The sequence below is a fragment of the Lynx rufus genome, unplaced genomic scaffold (assembly GCF_022079265.1).
Source record: "Lynx rufus isolate CCGP_SWC_20201006 ecotype Redwood Valley unplaced genomic scaffold, mLynRuf1.p SCAF_2, whole genome shotgun sequence".
NCBI lineage: Eukaryota > Metazoa > Chordata > Mammalia > Carnivora > Felidae > Lynx > Lynx rufus.
This window is the reverse complement of record NW_025814834.1, coordinates 130643449-130660334: the sequence shown is the minus strand read 5'-3', so window position 1 is coordinate 130660334 and position 16886 is coordinate 130643449. Positions and strand designations below refer to the sequence as shown.

Below are 16886 nucleotides of genomic sequence, written 5' to 3'. Positions count from 1 at the left end.
ATTCATTTCACTTTAATTCATTCTTTCATTCATTTTACCGCCACTGTACCTCCAAGAGGAGAGATAACAGGAAAAATATGAATTGGAAACCTTTGGTATTTATTATTAAGGCAGTTCAATCCTATCATAGAAAATTAAAATGAAAATGTTAGGAAAACCAAATAGCACTCGGCTTTCCCAGAAAACAGGCAAAATAAACAATATATATTGGAAATAGACTCATATCACAAATTCTAAATTCTGATTTTGAAAACATTTTGATGCTGAAAAGTCATGGGAAATATTCATTTTTCCTTCGTCTATGGAGATTTGCAAAAGCGAAAAATGTTACATTTTTCTACACAAATGAAGACAGAAAAAGAAAAAAAACTTCTAGTTGCTGATTGCAACCAGAAAATGAACAAAGCCAAATAAGGTATGTTAATATTCAAGGAATAAGAAAGAAAATACATACTATTAGAGGGCAACAAAGTTTATAAATTCCTAAGAAAGGACAAGGAGTATAGATAGTTTGTTTTGTATTTAGAGATTTTTCATGAATCATCTGAGTCTTTGATGTATACATCCCATAGTATTCCTGGGCCTTTTTATATTAGGTGATTAAAAATACTATTATCCTTAATTTGCAACAGAGTTCTGATCAATGTAAATATGTCTCTTAGCTATGTCAGTTTTCATAAAGGGTTGTTACTATTTTGACCTTCCAAGATAATAGTTATATATAACAAAATTATCTTTCTGGACAGAACATCTCCGAAGTTATTAATATTTAAATATTTCTATACTGTGGATCACATTTTTAATGTCATCACCATATAAAATCCTGATACACAGAATATAATATACTACACCCATTCAAATCCTGCAGATATTTTCTTATACCAGGTGTTTTCACAAACAGTAATCAATCTTCAACGATTTCTCTTTAGATGATAAGATATACATGGCTTCTGAAACCTGATGGAAAAGTAGTTCCTCCTTCCTTCTCCCTCTTTGTACCCTTTAAATTCATGTTTAATCCTAAACCAATCTTTCTCCCTAGAGAGAAGAAACAAAAACCAAAACAACAAAACTCTCGCTCTTCTGTGAGTGTATTCTGATGTGTGAAGCACCAGGACTATCTTCTCAGCAATGATCCCCATAACCAGGGTGGGATCCTGTCTTTTTCCATCTGTCATAGGCCCTCCCCACTTCTTTTTTGGGACCCTTTCTTATATAAAACTATAGATGATTTTCTTCTGGATATTTTCCTATCTTTGAATATATTCTCATCTTTGACCATTTTTCCCGAATGCTTTTTTCTACCTTCATCACTGGCTGTTTACACTGTCAAACTTTGGCTATGGTCATACAGTTTTTAAAAATATTATACTGGGAATATAGCACACATGTAAAGTAATATATATAAGATATGTACTTCTTCCAGAAGTACATCTCATAGAAGTTAGATGGGACAGTTAGAAGTGAACTTTCTGTGTTTGTTTGGCTGGAAATGTCATTACTTCATCCTAATGGAGGAAGATAGATTTCTAAGTTAACTAATTTCCTATCAAAACTTTGAACATATTATTCTTATTGCTTCAGATATTCAAGTCTCACATTATAGAATCTCCATTTGGTTTTCTTTTCAATGGTTCCTATTTCTCTGCTGAGGTGTTCCTGTGCATTCATAATGAACATACTTTCCTTTATGTCCTTGAACTTAGTTACAACTGCTTTAAAAATCTTCTCCTGTGATTCCGTCATTTGGGACATCTCAAGGTTGTTCTCTCTTGATTGCCTTTTCTTTTTTGAGTATAGTTTGTGTTTTCCCGATTCTTTATACATTGAGTAGTTTTGAACAATATCTGGGACAATTTGAACAATATGCTGTAGAAGCTCCGGATTCTGTGATGCTTCTACAAAGAGTGTGATTTTTCTTAAAGCGGGCAGTTAACTTGGCTGAACTCCAACCGCTGTGGTGACTGGCAGATGAATTCTCAGTGTAGTTCTTGCAGCCTGAACTGAGCTCCTTGGGAGTCTTTACCACATGGCAAAACTGAGGCAAAGCTTATAACACAGAACTTGAGGTTCCTCCCTCTTTGACACTGTCCTTTCTAAGATTTCCTGCCTCCCTTTCCCCTTTGTTTCCTTCGAACTCCACACTCTGCTTCTTCAAGCCAGTGATGCTGTGAGGTTTCTATCTGAAGTTTAGCTCCCCTGCATAGCACAGCCCAGCCGAGTATCTGTCCTCAAGCCAGTCATAAAACCAGGAAACTAACCTAGCATCATCCCCTTTTTCTGAGTGTCAACTCTTCTCTTAGCCAGTGCCTTCAGATTGTTATTGTTTTAGTATCTTGCCTGGGGTTTATAGTTGTTTTCTGTTGGAGGATTGATCCAAAAGGGGCTACTGGACAATTACCAAAAACGGAAACTTTTATTGGCCTTCATTATTGCTGTTGTTAGATATGAGTCAAATGATCAACCCTTTATAGGTAATCTGCATTCTCTTTAAGGTTGGTTTTAATATTTTCTCCTTATTTTAGATGTTCTCAAGTTTCACTAAAATGCATCTAGCTGTTGATTAATTTTATATATCCTTCTTGACTCTTAAGATTGGTTTTATTGTAAGTTCTGGAATATTTTCAGCCATTACTTATTTGAATAGTGCTTTTATTTTAATGTTTATTTTTGAGAGAGAGACAGACAAACAGAGCACAAGCAGGGAAGAGCAGAGAGAGGGAGACACAAAATTTGAAGCAGGCTCCAGGCTGTCAGCACAGAGCCCGATGTGGGGTTTGAATTCACAAACCATGAACCCATGACCTGAGCAGAAGTCAGATGCTTGACTGACTGAGCCACCCAGGCACCCCTTGAATGTTGCTTTTTCACAATCATCTCTATTCTCTCTTTCAATAATATGCATATGAAATTTATCATTCCATTCTCTGTTAGATTTCCATTTCTTAATCTCTCTGGACTACTCATTGAGAAGTTTCTTCAGATTTGTCTTCCAATTTTCTATCCAATTGTGTCTAACATATGATGTAATGTTTCCATTAAAGTATTCATTTCACTTATTCTGTCTGATTCTTTGTGAAATATATCCAGTTAACTTAGTGACCTGTTCTCTTCTTAGACTTTTATTCTCTTATTTCTTCAGCCATATTAAATATAAAAATTTGAACTTCGTACCTGATAATTACAGTATCTGCTGTCTTTGTGTGTCTAATTCTGAATTTTATTTTTCCTGCTGAACTTTGCTTAAGATGGTTTCTTTAATTAGGAATTTGATGATCCCATGTTGTGAACTTATATTCCCTAGGACTGTATCGATAGAAATCCTTTGAGGACCATGTGCAATGAGGCTCCAATCCAGAAACAATCTGTACTTGTATTGGAAACAATCAACGTGGAATCATTTTAAACTGTTTGTAGCTTACAGTTATCTAGGTCACAGAGCTGGTATGAATTCAAGCCCCACACCTGGGTGGTTTTTGGATCTAAGGCTAGGAATTCTTAGGGGAGACTGCTTTCTTTTTTCTTCCCAACCCAGGTCCAAGATGAGGAAAGGCATATCTTCCTCTATGGAACTGTTTTCTTCTTGTTCATCCACTGAGGACTCCTGGCGTCACAGAGATACCCAAATTTGCACTGTGCTGCAGCTCCAGGCTTGGTCTCCAGGTACCGTATTACCAGAAATAAAACTGTTTCATTTATGCTCCTGTGTTTTTCTCAGTTCTAACTTTCTCTCTGAACATTTGAAGAAACTAGCACAGCACATACAGAAGAATAACTCTTGAACTCAGAATGGAATATTCCATGCCCTGATAAACAAAATGTCCCAGGGTCAAAAGAGATACCACCTTCTAAACTCTTTCAATCTACCCTTCCTCCCATCTCTCCTTCTACTAATCTTCACCTAACATATCCTACCACCAACGAATGAATCTGTAATTGTATTAAGTAAGCACTAAAATTTTAATAACTATTTATTAACTTTGAGCTATAAAACAGCATTTAGCTAGTAGCCCCATCCATAATTATGTATTCCTCTACAACTCCTTACCAGCTTTAAATTCTGAATGCGTTTTTCCTTCTAGTAACTGAGTCACCAAATACCATTAAATATAAGCTGATATAATTACTGTCTACCATTGTTAATTACCTAGGTTCAGCTAGGAACTTTGGCTTGCTTTTTCACCCCTTTGTTCATCCAACCAACAAAATGTATTAAATATCTACTTATGTGCCAGAATATTCCTAAAAGTTCAAATGTTCATTTTATGCCTTATGTAAAAGGCTGTACAAGCATAATAGCACTTGGTATATGAAATGTTTAATATTCTTGATTTGATGTCTTTAGGTTCCCAAACATCTTTTTTTTTTTTTTTTAAATTTTTTTTTTCAACGTTTTTTATTTATTTTTGGGACAGAGAGAGACAGAGCATGAACGGGGGAGGGGCAGAGAGAGAGGGAGACACAGAATCGGAAACAGGCTCCAGGCTCCGAGCCATCAGCCCAGAGCCTGACGCGGGGCTCGAACTCACGGACCGTGAGATCGTGACCTGGCTGAAGTCGGACGCTTAACCGACTGCGCCACCCAGGCGCCCCAGGTTCCCAGACATCTTAATGTTAGAACGTAGGAGATTTCCTGCTACCTGCCTACATATAAATATCATTGTTTTAAGTATAGGAATCCTAAATCTTGTTCATACAAGCAACAGAAAACTAACTAAAAACTCATTTTACTTACACAGTTAACTAAGAGTGGTATCAAAGTTCAACAGTTTTTAAAGATTATTAGATAAAAAAAAATGTGACATTAGATCACAGAATCAATAGAATAGCAAATGCTTTTTGGTTCCCTTCACTTTTGAAATTAATGAAGCTGGAATGAGTAGAGTGAATTAGTCTACAGACTACATTCTGAAAAAAAGGATGGCAGACATGCACATTTATAATATTAAAGAGAGTCTGTAAATATAGAAAGGATTGAAATATTATAGCAAGAGAGATAATTTAAGGATAGTTTTCTTTAACCATTAACTCCATTATATTAATGAAGGAATTTCATTTACTTCAAACCATTATGAACTTCAAAAGTTTCATAGAAAAATCCACCCTAAACACCAAATTATGATAAAATAATGTCACCTTAAACAGAAACTTATAAATCTAATAAGGTACCAGAGAGTACATTTTATGTTATATTCATCCATAATATTTGAGTAAATACTCATTCTTTCTCCTTGTATCTAATGACATCCGAAAATGCCATTATGACATTAAAGAAATAGTAATGACAAACTAAAGCACAGAAAAACGTATTTAGAGATTTGATTAAAGATTTTGTGGACCTTCATGCTTTCTATTATGCTTTCAAACACACTAGTTGAAGTATAATATCTCTCTATAACCCAAAATGGCTAGGAATAAATTAAATCTCACCTCCATGGAAACTAAACTAAAATAAAATAAAATAGAATAAAATAAATCTCACCTCCATGGAAAGGGGGAAAATGCATCTAATCTGTAGCTTTGGTTTATTCTTTCTAACACCCCACAGAAGTTTAATTTTGTAAATTCTACTGTTAAATTTTCCCCTTGCATATACCATTAAAAAGTATCTCTAATGGAGTGGAATCATAGTGATTTTAGAATTTTTAATAACATTGACCATGCATTCAAACTTGAAATAATATGATCCCTCTAGAAAACATTAATAAAATTATTGAGTGACAAGATTGTATCCTTTGTACATTCTTGCACAATTAATTATAGCATCAAAACCAGAAAAAAATGGAAAGAAAATACTCATACTTACACAGGGGCAAGGCTTGACAGCATCACTTGGAAAAAATCCAACCTCTCCAGATGCTAAATTTCTACCCTAAATTAGGGGGGGAAACACCAGTGTTGAGAACCAACTTACCACAAATGATAATCTCATAATGCTGTATACATAGTGTTGTTACTCAGAGTTCTCAAAATTACTTACGTGTTTTCTCCAGTCCTAAGCATTGATTTACTTATTATGGCTCAGGAAGAAAAGCAGAAGCAGAGAGATTTTGAAATTAAACTTTATATATTGTTTTAGATGATAATTTTAAAATAAGAATTCAAGTTTGACTTTCCAAACTACCATTCAATCTTACTCACTTTACACTCCTCAATCCTATATAGAGAGAATAGCATATTTGATTTTTCTATTTTGTATTCACTAATACAAGTAGATACATTGGTTTTGTGCAGGCTCACAATTAATTAGAGATGTGATTTAAATGGTTACTATTGGTATCTTTAACAGAACTCCTAAGAGTTCTCCAATAAGACAGGAGACATTTCAAGACTTATGGAAAACAACATGATATGACGTTTTAGGTGGTTTTCAGATTTAGGAGAAAGGCTAGGGCAATGATCAAGAAAAGAGGACAATTAAGATGTTAGAGGAAAGAATATGTAAAAATGACATTGTAAATGAGAAAAGGGAGGAAAGAAATTGGCGGAATAAGGAAAACATAAGCACTGAATGGACAAAAAAAAATACTTAAGAATTTAATCTTGGAGACCCTTTATCAAATTCCTCTTTTAAAAATAACTCATCAGGGAATGTAAATTGGTAGAGACAGTGTAGAAAACAATATTGATTTTCCTCAAAAGATTAAAAAAAAAAGTACCATATGATCCAGTAATTCCACTACTGGGTATTAACCCAAAAAACCCAAAAACACTAATTTGAAAAGATATATGCACCCCTAGGCTTATTCCAGTATTATTTACAATAGCCAAGATAGGGAAGCAACCCAAGTGTCCACTGATAGATGAACGGATAAAGAAGATGTGGTGTATGCATACAATGAGATATTACTCAGACATAAAAATGGATGAGATCTTGCCATCTTCGGCAGCAAATTAAGTCACGGAAAGACCAACACCATATGATTTCACTTATGTAGACTCTAAATAAACAAATGAGCAAACAAAAAGCAGAAATAAACCCATAAATACAGAGAACAAATTGGTCATTGCCAGTGGGAACGGGGTAGAGGGATGGGGATGGGCAAAATGGGTGAAGGGGAGTAGGAGATACAGGCTTCCAGTTATGGAATGGGTTAAGTCACCAGAATACAAGGTACAACATAGAGAACACGGTCAATGGTATTGTAGTAGTGCTGTACGGTGATAGATGGTAGCACAGCGCAACATACAGACCTGTCAAATCACTATGTTGCACACCTGAAACAACGTAACATTCTGTTTTACTTCACACACAAAGAATCTCATGACACTAAACCTACAGTTGTTTCCCTTCTCCGGAAAGACAAATTATACTCAAAACACAGGGTGACAATCAGAGCATGGAATTTAAAAGTGCTTGGGAGATTACTTCTCCTTGTCTAAAAATTGGGCTTATTTTTATTTGCTATTTAACAATTGCCTGATTCTCAGTAATGCAGATGAGTAAATAGCATTATGACTGGAGGTCACATGCTCAGTTATTTTTGACAAAGAAAAGTAACAAAAAATGATAAAATATTTCCCTCCTGAAGCAGTATCCCTTTGTGCCTAGAAAGCTTGGCTATGAGGTTGTTGAGAAAATTTTACAAAGTGGGAATACAGAGTTAAAGAAAATGAGGAGGAGGAAGAAAAGAAGAAAAGGGAAGAGGCAGGAAGGGAGTGGGGAAGAAAGGGGAAGTGTAGTTGAAAAGGGGGAAGGGTGGGATTAGGACAAAGAGAAATCAATTAAATAAGCAAAGAAAAGATGTTAATTTGGGCAAGTTTCTAAAACTGTATTGCACTTGTGTATCAGGGAAAAGGTAAGTGAACAAGTGGAATATTCATTTATTCAACAAATACAGTATCTAATATTAATTTGGTTAGGCACTGAGGAAAATGCACAATTTCATAGGTCAGTTTCTGTTTCCCCTATATTTTCAGAGGAAAGATACGTATACACATAATTATAATATAAGGTTGAAAGGGCCAAACACTGTTAGGTGCAGAAGAGAGGCTATGGAAATTGGAGAGATGTTTTCAATATTTGCCTGAAAGCTGCATGGAAGAGAGAGGGGGAATACGAACATAAAATGTGCAGGGTTTGAATGAATAGAGATGAAAATGGAGGAAAACATTCCAAAAACAAAATAAAGCATGAGAAAGTCATAGGGATATGAAAATACAGGTTGTGTATAGGAAAAGCAAATGGAGTCTAATAATGGCTTATACTCATTGGACCCTTTCTGTATGCTACACACTGCTCTGAGCATTTCATAATCCTTACAATGATTCTTTGTGATAGGCCCAATTACTATCCCCATTTTATGGGTGAGGAAAATGAGGCACAGAGAAGTTAAATGATCACCCCATGATCACAGAGCCAGAAAGTGACAGAACCAGATTTCAAATTCAGATGTTCTAAGTTTAGAGCTCAGCACTGCCTCTCTACACAAGCATTAGACTCATTGAGGAGGACAGAGGAAAATAGAGCTAAAAGGTTGCAGGGAGCCAGTTTGACGGAGACATCTGAATTTATCACTGGTGAGGGGGTTTCCATCAAGGGGTTATGTGTTGTAGAAGAAGTAAACTGGCATCCATGTGCAAGATGGGCATGGCTTGGTAGGCGAGAATATCATTAGAGGACTATATCATGGTAAGAGAGAAAGGGGACCTTTGCTGGAGACATTACTGCACCACAGTCTGTGGGGCTTGCCTGAGGAGTGGGTGAGGAAGAGAAGACCACGGGAGTTAAAAACCAGGGGGAAAGTCAAGAATGGAAGTGATGATATAATCCATCCGAACACATAACCTGGATTTAATGGCACTTATACAGAGGGGAAACTTAAAGTCAATGGAGCAGGAGTGTCATGGAGGAAACTGTAGATAGAAGAAGATAGAAAACAGAACTTAAAGGAATTACTGTAACCAGGAGGCAGGAAGGATGCACCAGAGGGAGGAGAGTCACAGACTAGAGGGTGATGAAAACACAGTAGCTCTAAGGTTGGAATGAAGTGTTACTCTCATTTGACTGCATCCTCTGAGTGCTTTATTTATTTTAGGCATGACACAGAGGTACAAGTAAACAAGTATGATATGTGGGGGGCTGTATGCCTTGCCAGACCTTTTTACATAAATGCACTGCAATGCTACTTGAGTACAATATATATGGGTATGTGTGTGGGAGCCATACACAGGAGAAGACTCAGAAGAGAAAAGGATAAGGGTGACTGTTTAAAAAGTAAAATAAGAGTGCACTAAGGGAAATAAGTCTATTTTTCAGGGGAGAAGCTAAAGAGAGAGCTTTATGATGGTCTTTCAAAACTGTAGTTGAAGATAAATCAACAAGATGGAAAATGATAGCTATTGTAAGAATGGTGAACTGTCAATTCACATTCTTCATCAGAAAAAGAACAAATGGTCTCATCTATGGAAAGTAAAGTTAAAGAGAAGCAGAGATATTTTGTGACAGCGCCTGTTGGCCAACATAATCCCACTTATTTCCCCAAAACAAAACACAGGGTCCCCCAAATACAGAATGATACTTGGACTTATTCCTCCACCAAAGCTTGGTGCACACACTAATCTGTCATCTCTTCTCTAAAACCATCATCAGTCTGCAGGTGCAGATGTAATCTCACCCTGTTCTACTGCACCTTCACATACTAGGAGTGCTATACCACCACATGGATGTCATTCTTGCTCTGCATGGTCTTCTCCATTACTCGACTGAATTCTTTGAAACCAGGACAATATCTTCATCATTTTTTTCTTTTACAAGAGAGTGCCAAATGCATAGTAAGCATTTAACAAATGTCTATAATTTGAGGTATTTCTCAATCTGATAGTCCTATGTCAATGAGTAGCATGACCTCCAAATCCTCTTAGCTGAAAAGAATAAAACATACCACACTTTCCTTTTATACTGTGTCAAGCACTGAGCAGCATTAAACTGTTTCTATATGAAAATATTCTTATAGTGGCATTGCTTGACCTGTCTCTGACATTTTATGTAAGTACACACTGTGTTGAAGAAGGCAATGCATAAAATAGTAAGGAGGCAAGAACACAAAGAATGCAAGAGTAAAAGACACAGTAACGAATTTTATAGTTTCTGAAGATGCATGGACTGGTGCCCCTTTTTTGTCTTTCTTCCTTTGTAAAACCAAGAGTTCTACCTAAAAAGCATGAATGGGAACTCTAACTGTCCTAGACAGTAGGGGAAGGGGCATAGTTGTGTAAGAAATGTTCTAAAACTAGGGGGAACATGCAATTTTCTGCCCAAACCAGGATCTTTCGAGAGGAAAGGGTAGTGATTAATAATGATGTCAGGACACAAGGTATAAATTGGGACCGTTATGGGTAAACCAGGACATATGGTTACTGTATCAACAACCATTTTGTTCTTTTTCACTGCATTTCAAGAACACGACTGGAGTTCTCTCAGGAGGGGGAAATTTTCACTCAACAGACTACCAAGGTCATTCTGAATTGTTCTTTCCTTAATGAAATGCCTTAGCATAGCAATGCAGGTTACATTTCTTTAATGGTCTTAGGTTTCCCTGAGATGACAAAGAAGTGAGAGATAATTTAACATATCTTAACACATGAATAAAACTGCATTTCCTCACTAATTCCTATGAGATGTCAGTTTTAGCTATGGGAGAGAATATGAGCTGTATTCAATGATTTTCCACTTATTAAGGTAATAACCATCCTACAACATTTGGAAGATTTAAAAACAAAGTAGTGTGTAGGAGGAGTGTCTTTGCTTCCCTGGTGGATGTGTGTGGGATGTACATTGATAATTCATTAATGCCAATGGGTGGAGAAGCTGTCAATCCCCTATGCGTGGATGGAACACCAGACTGTTGTGATGAAATAAACCATTTTCAAAGCCAATGATTTTGTGCACTTTATGTGATGATCTATTTATGAAATTTTTACTAACTTTGATGAGAGGCATGCAGCTGAATTTTCTTCTTCTTTACATTCTGGTGTGGGCACTGTATTCTGGGTCAGAAAATCAACCTGTCGTTCCTTTTATGCCTCTTACAAATGCCAGGGATAGGAAATCTTTCAGTTATCCTCCTGTCTGACATTCGTTCCTGGGAGTCCCTTAACTTCTTCAAGGTCAATTTGAAAACATTCCTGTTTCATTGCTACATGTCATCTGACGTACCATACAGTGCTGTCTTCATATGCATTTTTTCTGCAGGGCATTCTCTAAATTACGTGATGTGACTTTTGTAAATCTAACACAGTACAGATTAGTTAAGTCTTAAGAACATATTTTCTTTGGAAAGTACTTGAGAAAACACGTCATGGGCTATTCACAGTAAGAAAAGATGTACTTTTATAATTTTCATTAAATAAAAGTAGAGCAGACACAAAATACTATTGACATTTCATAAAATAATGACTTCTGTCCTGAAAAGCAAGTTGCTTCCTTTACAAAAATGTGTTAAACTAGAATTATTGATAACTTTCTCTGAAATTCCTGAATATCACAAATGTAAATGCACATTCAGACACTTTCTTACTTCTAGCTGAAATTTTTTCATTTTTAGGTTATAAGTCATTTTTCCCCAACAAGAATCCACAGTGAACCATAATGAATTAAAAGGACTTTAAATTTGCTCATAGAAAGGTATTTACATCTACCCGTACAGAGTAAAACATTAATGTATGCTAGCAAGGCACAGCTAAAGCTGCCTTTTTAAAACCCATAGACAAGGATGGCTTAAAATGATAGAGGATATCCTCCAAAAATCTTAATCGTAAATTGCTTGGCTCCTAACTTTGCAAAAAAGGAGCAAGAATTGCTTTAAGAAAAATACAGAGTGTCTTTTCCCTGTGGCTCATTTATCCCCTTAATACCACCTGGATTGGAGCTTTAATGCACTCCTGGAATAGCACTGAACAATTTGAAACAGATGTGGAAAGCTGAATTTAAAAGGGACAGATTAATGGTTATTTATGAAAGATTGGAGATTTTCCCCAGTTACAATGCCCTAAACACTTTCAACGTATGCATGAAGGTGCTGTGGAGATTACTAAGCAATTTATCACACATGGGTAAATGGCCAGAGCAACTGTCACCCTACCCAGTCCTCTCTCACTGTCAGAAATGTACAGTCTGAGTATGTAGGGGAAGAAAACAGACAGGGTAGCCATGAATTGTGGGAATATAGGCAAATACACAAATTAATTTACTGACCAGATGGATGGAAAGATGACGGATAGCTTGTACCACACACTATTTTTGCAATTATCCTGACAGGCTTTGTGAGTACATGCAAAGGACAGGAAAAGGAGAGAAGACCAGGACAAAGATCCTGTCTGAAACTGACCTTTGGTTAAGGGGCCATCTGCGATCCTAGCTGCCATCATACTGTAACAATTGTTATCAGTTACATATACACCTGTGCTAGTTCTTGGAAAACACAGAAAGTCATTACCACACAGTAGGGATGTGGCACTGGAAGAGGTCATTCTCTCTCCAGCTCTGCTATAAAAAAAAAAACAACTGTGTAACCTTAGGCAAATCTCAGTGGTAAAACAAGAATGATGACAAGATCTGCCACACATGCCTCACTAGGGTAATACAAAGATCCAAGAATTAACATGTGTGAAAGCACTTGATGAATGCTAAAAATAACAATTTTCTATATTTTCCCCACAATACTGCTTTTTGATTATTCCCAATCAATTTTCTCAGGTCAAAAGTTTTTTTTGTTGGCTATTCATGTGTTATTACCACAGAAATGCCTAGCCTAGTGAATAGTCTCACCATCCTCCTTATACTTAAGACAGTTTGCTAGGCCACAAGTAACACAGATTCTCAAAATCTTGAACCATAAATACTACATTCAGAGAGTCCATTTCTTTATCTCAAATGTGCCCATGTTTTCTTCCAAGTACACACATTCTTTTATCATTAACTGTTTCTTACCTGATGAGTAAGGTATACATTTTTCCACCAGTGAACAACTTGAAAATTTGCCAAGCATAATGCATAGGGTTATACTGAATGGTCATTACAATGAATTCCAAAATACTCATGCACGCACATAAGAACAAAACCACAGCCATGTGTTTTTATCATTTGCTAGTCAAAAGAGAATAGGATCTTTAACTTCTGTCCAATGCATACACTTCCAAAGTTTTTCAAAAGACTATATAAAATTCATATTCCTAGCCTTGTTCATTTGCAGTTAAGTGGCTGTCATGGGCTGAGAATTCCGAATAACTTTTAAAAGCTTGCATCTTGGTCTAGGATCTTTGAAATTAAATTTACCTCCAATCTGTAAGGGTTTATAATTGCATCGAATCATCAAAACATACGACAAAAGCCTCGATTATATGTGATGTCTTTTTGAATGCATGCAAAATTGTTTGTGTTTACTACATCACTGAGATTTTGGCAGAAGGAAGTGTCAAAAACTCTAAAAAAATTTTAAAGTTGTGAAATGTACACTAAGAAAAAACCCCACTAAAAAGCCATAAGCTATATTTCTACACTTATTATATGTGAGATGAATGTAACAGCAGCTCGAGACTTTGCAAAACATTTTTCTTGTTATCCAAAAAATGTATTCTATGGGGTTCCTGGATTTCTCTAGCAGGGAAGGGAACTCTTTTGTTTTGGGCGTCTTGAGGCTTTTCCTCTAAAGTCTCACTAGGTAAGATATTGTACATGATGTAATCCTGAACCAAAATCTTGTAACTCTGATTTTCTGGTGAATTAAACAAGAGAATATCTTTGATGAAATAAAAAAAAATTTTAGCAAGCAAAAACCAATCTGCTTGTAGGTAAGCCAAATCCTAAGTGGTTACTTAATACAAAATCTGGATAGAAGAACAAGGTTCTACCACATCTTGGAAGAAATCCTATTTGGGGAGAGGCCATATAACTGAAAAAGTGAACTAGGCTTGACAAAGGTCCAAAATACAGAAAATGGTTTTTCTTGGCAAACTACTAATGGATGTTTTCTTATCCTTGGTGATTTTAGTCCTAAGTGATCACGAAGCACCATCCACGTCAAATGGTCATGGCAGCATTAGATATTTTTCTCCTAAGTAATTTTCTACTAAGAATTAGATATTTTAAAAGAATTTCCTTTCTACTAAGAACAAAATTACTGCTATAATGAAAAGTGTACTGACTACCTAATATGTGTGAGGCATTATGCTACATCCTAGGGGATTAAAAATGAATAAACTTGGTTACCATCTTCAAGGATCTCATTCAGATAATGTTTCCTTAATTAGCTTTGCTCTGGTTATTTTCGTAGATTTTTGCAGAATTCTGGATTAGAGAAAAAAACCTATGAGGTAATAATTTGATATGCATAGACAGTTGGGAGTCTGATGTTCTATTCCTGTTCTTCTGATCCTTGAGTAAGTCATTTAACCTTTCATGGCTTCAATATTCTCCCCTGTGAAATGAAAGAGTTTGACCCAAGGATTTCTGAGGCGTCTTTTACCACCAAAGTGCTTTGCTTATATGAGCACTTTTCCTAAGTCCCTATAGTTCTCCAGTCAGTTACTGTTACCAAGACGTATTTGATCCACAAATTTTTAATTAGGAATAGTATGTCAGTAATTTAATCTGATTACACTTATTTATAGAAGATAACGACATTTCAGGTCCTAAATGACTTTCATTTTAACTTGGTGTAAAGTCCTCTATTTTCCAGGGTACACAGGATTGACTTTTTAGAAATTACATTCATTCATTCACTCTTCAGGAATTCAGATTACCATGAATAATTAAAATCCAATATGTTATAATTTGACAAATTATTTGAAACATAGCCTTAAGGCCACATGCCTGTGTACACTCTATTGAAACCACTCGTGCTGCCAAATCAACAGTTATATCAGATGTAATTTCAGATTGATGGTCCACTGAAGGTATTCTGTGATTGAAACACTTGTAGTAATTACGGCAGAATGCCGCTTATATGGTAATAAAATAATGGAAGAAAAAGTACACAACAGAATTTCTCAGAACTGTCCCCTTAATGATGTTACTTTCCATTGGGATAAAAAGGAGGTAATACTTCACGGTCTAAACTTCTCCTTAGACAGCAGTGTCCTCCTCCAGGTAGATTATAACCTACATTTTGCCCTGTACCAAACATAGGAAAAGTACAAGTTAAGAGCTGTTAACTAAAAATGCCCATCTTGAGAATTAACAATTAGGACCTCACCTACTTTGTCAGGAGGTTTGCCAATTCCCACAATACAGTGTGTATACTTGGAAACATTCCTGCAAACTCAGTTTATGATCTATTCAATCAAAGCCAGTTGGCATTCACCCAGGGACAATGTTTCTTACGGGCCTTCACTAATGTCTATTATCGTCTATAATCATCTCTCCCAGGCCTCCCCTGTTCTATTACAGTCATGCTCTGCCTTTTTCTTCTTCCCTGTAATTAGGGACCCTGATTTAATGCAATATTTTGAGGTAAACACCTGTCAAAATAAAGGTCTCATGACTGCATGACATACTATTACCAAATAAACTGTACTATTTTCACATAGCTTTTTAACCCCTACATCCACAATTTCAATTCTGCCTTGGCTTCTCCTGATTTTATAGAAGGGATGGACAAGTGCTGAGAGGCAGTTTAGAAGCAAAGCCAAGTTTAACTGGGGAATACCTTAAAACTGTGCTCTGGCACTGCTTAAAAAGGTATCACTAAGATGATCAAGACCAAGTTTGGGATTCACAGAGAAATGCTCTGCAGTAGGAACCTGAATGGGGAAAAACAGTTCCCAGAGATGTTTATTCTATGGATTACAATGACAAAGCAATGAGCCTTTTGGTGTCAAGAATCAGTTTTCTTCACAAAGATTTTTATTCTTTAAAAAATTTTTTGTCTGTGTTCTTATTTGCCTCTGATTATGATGCAGCCTAACACCCGAATTTTACATCAGGAGAAAAAAAATATAGTTTTAGAAAATTCTATCGTAGCTAATATTCCTGTGTGATCTAGAAGAAATCCAAAAAGTCTTCACGTAGAGCAAAGGAAAAGTCTCCTTTGAAATGATTTGGCTACTATAAAGTTGCAGGGAGAGATGTCGGGAAAAAACACCTACTAACTCCATTCCACTGTAGCTCTCTTTCTGAGCCTTGGAGGATTTCTGGGCAGGGCCTGGGTTACAGGACAGATTGCTTAAGGCTCTCAACACAAAAGGTCAATAGTTCCTACAGTCGAGTCCACAAGTAAGCAAACTATTCCCTAAGCCAAGTTTGTTTTCTGTAAACCCCTGTTCGGTTTCCTTCTCAATCTCCTTCACTCTCCTTGGGCTATCTTAGGCCTTCCTCATCCATCCTTGCTCTGAGTAAAGGGCTCATGATCTTACCTATTTATTTACATTAACTATTCCCTTCAGAATTTATCACTTGTGCTTTTATATTTAATTATGAGTAAAAAGTTTAATATGTGATTAAAGAAATTTCAGGAATTGGGTACAGAAATTGGGAGGGCAGAGTAGTCGTCTATGAGCTTATATATGTTAGTGGGACTCTTCATATTAAACATGGGGAAGATAAATTTTTTTAATTAAAAAAACCAATTTTCCCACTTCTGGAAAATGAAGTATATCTATCAACATCATTAGCCATACAGAAATACACTTTTTCTTCTTTTCAATTTTCTTTCAAGTTTACTTCCTATGATTTTTACGAAACCCTTGTGCATCATTTAAGTACTAAAATCTCCATTTTATAGATGAGGAATTCGAGGACATAAGGTTAAATAGCTTTAAGACTATTCTGAGAGAACAAAGATAAATTTAAATCTGACAAGATGAATGAATATTTTAATGGTCTTTCAGATAACATCATAAAGTGTAATTTGGGTTCATAAACAATAAATTTGAAAACTTGTAAATAA

General features: G+C 36.0%; 1 protein-coding gene across 1 annotated transcript in view; it reads right to left on the bottom strand.

Annotated features, from left to right (window-relative positions):
* Nucleotides 1-16886, bottom strand: part of VAV3 (vav guanine nucleotide exchange factor 3) — a 358745-nt gene that overhangs the window by 36086 nt on the left and 305773 nt on the right. The window contains exon 21 of the mRNA XM_047085931.1: nt 5807-5872. Coding sequence (XP_046941887.1) covers nt 5807-5872 — 66 coding nt within the window. The remainder of the gene's footprint in view (nt 1-5806; nt 5873-16886) is intronic.